At 52.8% G+C, this 4,878-nt stretch overlaps 1 protein-coding gene across 1 annotated transcript; it reads right to left on the reverse strand.

The window, feature by feature from the left end:
- Window positions 1–1,878: 1,878 nt before the first annotated feature.
- On the reverse strand, window positions 1,879–4,770 carry BCL2L10 (BCL2 like 10). Its single transcript, XM_082769362.1, has 2 exons — window positions 4,304–4,770; window positions 1,879–3,046 (listed from the first exon to the last, which is right to left on the reverse strand). Exons 1-2 carry the CDS (start codon window positions 4,703–4,705, stop codon window positions 2,915–2,917), a joined length of 534 nt encoding a protein of 177 aa, XP_082625488.1. The 5' UTR covers window positions 4,706–4,770; the 3' UTR covers window positions 1,879–2,914.
- Window positions 4,771–4,878: the final 108 nt, after the last annotated feature.

Below are 4,878 nucleotides of genomic sequence, written 5' to 3' on the forward strand. Positions count from 1 at the left end.
AGGCTCTGGCTGCCAGGGGCCAGTCCCCTCCGCTCCTGCAGCTCTCCCCGTGCTGGCACAGGAGTGCTGCTCCAGCTGCCTGCACTGGGTCCTGTGGTGCTGCCACAGCCGGGAAGAGCTCGGGCTGCCAGCAGGCAGACACCCAGCTCAGGGAGCTGGGACCCCATGCAGCAGCACTATGGCCCCTGTCCCAGTGTGGCTTCTGGGCTCTCTGTGGGCTCTTCCAGTTCTTAGGAAACCAAACCTACCCCTTACAGCCTGTGCCAAAGAAGAGCAACAATGTTCTCTGAGCTACACCTTTTACACCAAAGACTGATGTGACTTTATTCAAGGACACTTCCAAACTGTTTTCTTCTCTTTTCCAGAGAACACTGTAAAAGTGGAGCATAATATCCTCTCTGGCGTCGCTTCTGTGCGGCCTGCCAGATCAGATTACATTGGAAATCAGGATACTGATATTTTCATCTTTGCTCTGCTTGATACTGTGGAGACACTGAGCTCAGCAGCAGGACATTCCCTACAATACTTGACCTCTGTTCAGAGCACTTCTTGCCCTGTTGCTTGCCTTGCTCTTCCGTGCATATCCCCCTAAGCACTCAGTGTTTTGGAAACTACCTTCGTTTCCCAGCATTAGTCAGCTCACTCCCACTGTAGCCAGTTTCAAGCACTGCAACCCCCTCACTGCCAAAGAAGATCAGGGGAAGACACCCATGAGCATCGAGCTGCCATTGGAGCATCGAGCTGCCTGTGTGTGACCTCGGAGAGGAACCGAGCACACCGTGGGGTCTTAATCCTTTTGCTGAGGAGCCAAACCAGAGTTTAGAGAACTGGAAGTTAGAGAACAAGCAGACATTTGTTCAGAGCGAGCAGTGTGAGGGGGAGTACTGCGAGTTCCTTCCCGCCTCCATGGGACTTACCGCCTCTCAATGTTCCTTTTTGTTGTTCTCCCCTCACTTGTAACCGCTCGGCACAATGGGGCTCTATGCAGCAGGGCTGCGGTGGCAGGCACAGGGCAGCTGCAGCGAGCAGCCTTCCTTCCCCGGGCCCTGGGACACCTCTGCCCGTCCCGTCAGCCTGTGGGGAGAAGCAGTGCCCGCTGCAGGCTGCGGCCGTGCTGACTGATGGCCAGGCAAGTTCTGCCAAGAGGAGGCCTGTCGCCCACCCGGTGCTCAGAAAGCAGCACGCCCGCTGGGCGAGCCCGGAGGGCAGGCATTCAGAAGGGCAGGGAGGCAAGCTGAACATGCATCAGGCCCATTGCAGCCACAGAAATAGGCAGCTTTGAGAACTGTCCTTGCCACAGGAGTGCAAGATGGATTTCAAGAAGATTTAAACCTGACACCCTTAAAAAAAAAAAAAAAAAAAAAAAAAAAGCTCACAGCTGCTCAGGTATTACTAATTTGAGAAGGGCTAAACCGAATCTGCTGTTGCTCAGTCAGCATCACACCAGGCAGAAGCTTCAGTTTCAGTAGGAAAAAAAGAAGTGCAGATATGAAAGAGAAAGGCAGCAGCAACTCTCAGCTGAGAAGAAACAAGAGCTCTGTTACACTCTGCAAGTAGGAGAAGCTCCTGGGTGAGCCTCCCTGCAGCCTATGTTAGCAAACTTTGGAAAGGTTTGGCCCACAAAACCACAGGGTTATTTTGTTACAGTAATGAAGCTGCCTTTGGGACTGGATTTTCCTCCTAGGCAGCCTTACCCTAGTCCTGAGCTGCAGGACTGCTCTGCAACAGAGGAGACTGGTATTCCCGCTGCACTCACGCTGCCCAGCTCTTCTTGTTTCAAGTCCAAACACCAAGAAGGTGGATACAAACCGAGGCGTCCACGTGACATGTGCACATCCTGAGTACTGTCATCCATCCCAACAAATAAGAAAGTTACTGTTTTTTAAAATAAAAATACTTAACATTTATTCACCATTTTAAGTCACCATAGTAAAATTGTACACGCTGTAAGTAACCCAGGAACGTTATTAAAAGCTACCAGAAACATAAGGCAATTTGTACAACCATTGAAAGAAATACACAGCATGTTGAAAATAGAGTGAAATATTACTCAAACAAGACAATGCTTGATACACAGAGTGAGAAGAACCAGCATTAAAAATGAAATTTTAAACAAAAATAAAGATGTCATGGCTACAAGTATTATACAGTGATAAATACTTCAAAAATATATTAAGATATATGGAAAATCTTGTTTTGTCAGGGAAATCCAGAGAAATTCCAGCCTCCACTGGATTTCACTATACCAATTAAGGTTTAATATTTAAATTCCTTTCAGTAAGAACGGGTACTGCAGCCATTACGGTCCTGTATCAATACTTATATTCTTGTAGTGTCATGAAATCAGCCTTATGTTATATCAAGCCATAATGCCTCTCACATCATGGGTACTAATTGCTCTAAATCAACCAATGAGTTGCCTTTCAGGAACAAGCGCCGGGCACCGCGTTTGAAGCCACAAACCATGTTATATCACAGTTGACATTAGCCCATGTTACAGTATTAATGGAAGGCAAGTTCTGAGACTCACTTCCATTTAAACAAGACGGCTTGAACAGAGGGTTTAGTTCCAAGTCCACCATAGCTTTTTCTTAGCATAACATTGAGTACTCAGAAGTTACAGTACATGAACCGTGGTAACATTTAGGTTAAACCTTCAAAAAGAAAGTCCAAAGGATATTTGGAGGTGACAGGTTTTGAACATGAACAAATGGTTGTTTAGTACGCATTTGTTTGTGATGCGACTGGATATCAAGTGAAGCAGTCTATAGCCAAGGATTTGGTGCACCACTTTTCTGAGACAGTTTAAAAATATAAACTTCTTCTTTGAGGGTCTATTCTATAGAAAATAGAATGAGATCTGGTAAAATGTCAGTTTGAGAGTACTTTCCCATTGCAAGATCCGTTCATCAGCCTATCGCACCACCAAGAGGAAAGCTAATCCTGCTATTCCAAACCCTGCTGCTGCCATTATAGCATTGCTTATGGTACTGTTCTGGTCAGCTGGTTGAGAGCCATGCCTGCCGAAGAAGCGACAGAAGCCATCCTAGAAAAGCAAGAGAAAGGATATTGAGTTGGTTGGCTTAATAATCAGTTGTGTGTTTTGTTTGTTTGTTTGTTTTTTAAAAAAACATGTCTTTGAATACAGTTTGGTTCACAATCCAAGCACACTGCCTGTCAACTGCAGAAATCTCTATTTTGATCATGAAAGTCTAAGCCCTATTGTCTTCAGCACATGAAAACGCTTTGTGTGAGCTTTTGAAAAAGACTGAGGGCAATAGCTAGATGTGCTTGCATGCCTTGCTCAAAAGACAATTGTGAGGTTCCCATCGAGATGTTCAGCATGTCACTACGTTATTTTCACCCTCTTAAGCAAGCTTCTGATCACAGCTGCCAGTATTGTTCCCCCTCATTCAAGTTTCAGAATGTACCTGAAACACAGGATATGGAAATTTCCACTTAAAGACAGGAGCCTGAAGCTTGTCCCATCTCGGTCAGTGCATGACTCTGATTACATATTCTCTTGGAAGGGCCAAGTGGATGCTGCTCAGGGCTGACCTATGACAGAGCAAAGCTGGCAGCTGCTCTACCAGATCTTTATTTGTGATAATCAGACGTGGCAGTAATACAACTCCAGATGGTCATGTTTGAACTCTGTTCAGCAGATGTCTATGTAAACAAGTTATACTCTTAATTTCTTCCGGAACTTTGTTCTTTACACTCTAATTTGTGCGAACAGGCAATGTGATTCTGCTAAGTGGCAGCGTACATCACAACCACCACCACCACCTCGCTCCTCACGCTCGGACGGACGAGTGACCACTGGAAAACCAAGCTCATTGCGGCCTCTGGAAAAGTCAACGGCTCATCCTCCCCCCCCCCCCCCTTTTATCTTTAGCGCTTCTTTGTACCAGGGGAATATTTGATGCCAGTACTGAGAGCAGGAAATTTAAAGCTCTCTGGGACAGCTGACAGCTCGCTTGCAAACGCAGGCGGAGCCGCTCGGACGCCTGAAGCGCGCTCCTTTCAGCAGGTATCTCGCCAGCTGCCACGGCTTCACGCCGCCAGGCGCGACGAGGCTGCAGCCCCCGTCCCCAGGAGCCCCCAACCCCACCGGCCCCACAGCAGGCGGGGCCGAGAGCCAGGGGGCTTCACCCGGGGGGATGCCCGGGGGCACGCACCGCCCCGCACCACCCCGCCCCGCGCTCCCCCGGCCCCGCACGGCGCCCAGCCCGGCGCTGCCCGCGGGCAGGCGACGGCCCCGAGCCCCTCGGCCCCCCGCAGCCCCCCCAGCCCCGCTCACCCATCCGCCGTGCGCCCGCAGCCACTCGCCGCGCTCCTCGGCCAGGTAGGCGGCCAGCGCCTCGGCCATGCGGCGCGGGCCGTCCTCGCAGCCCCGCTCGGCCAGCGCGGCCGCCAGCGTGCCGGCGAACACCACGAGCGCCAGCAGCCGGCCCCAGTTGAGGCCGCCGTCGGCCTCCAGCTGCGCCGCCACCCGCCGCAGCAGCGCCGCCGCCTCCCGCGGCTCGGCCCGGGCGAGCGGCGCGCAGGAGCGGAAGAAGGGCCGCTCGCGCCGCTCCAGCTCGGCCGCCGCCCGCCGCAGCGTGGCCGCCGTGGCGCTGGGCGGCAGCGCGGCGCCGCCGCCGCGGTGCTGGAAGTAATCCTCCAGCAGCAGCGCCGTCTCCTCCTTCAGCGAGCCCGGCATGGCGGCGGCGGCGGCCCCGGGCGGCTGCGGCCCCGCAGCAGCTGCCGCCGACTAAGAGGCGGGGCGGCCCCTCCGCCCCCGCCGCCGCCGCCGCCGCCGCCCGCACGGCCCGGCCCGGCCCGGCCCGGCCGCTCTGCCCCGCCCCGCCCCGCCCCGCCCCGCCCCGGGGCTCG

The sequence above is a fragment of the Aythya marila genome (genome assembly GCF_965140915.1).
Source record: "Aythya marila genome assembly, chromosome: 11".
Taxonomy (NCBI): Eukaryota; Metazoa; Chordata; class Aves; order Anseriformes; family Anatidae; genus Aythya; species Aythya marila.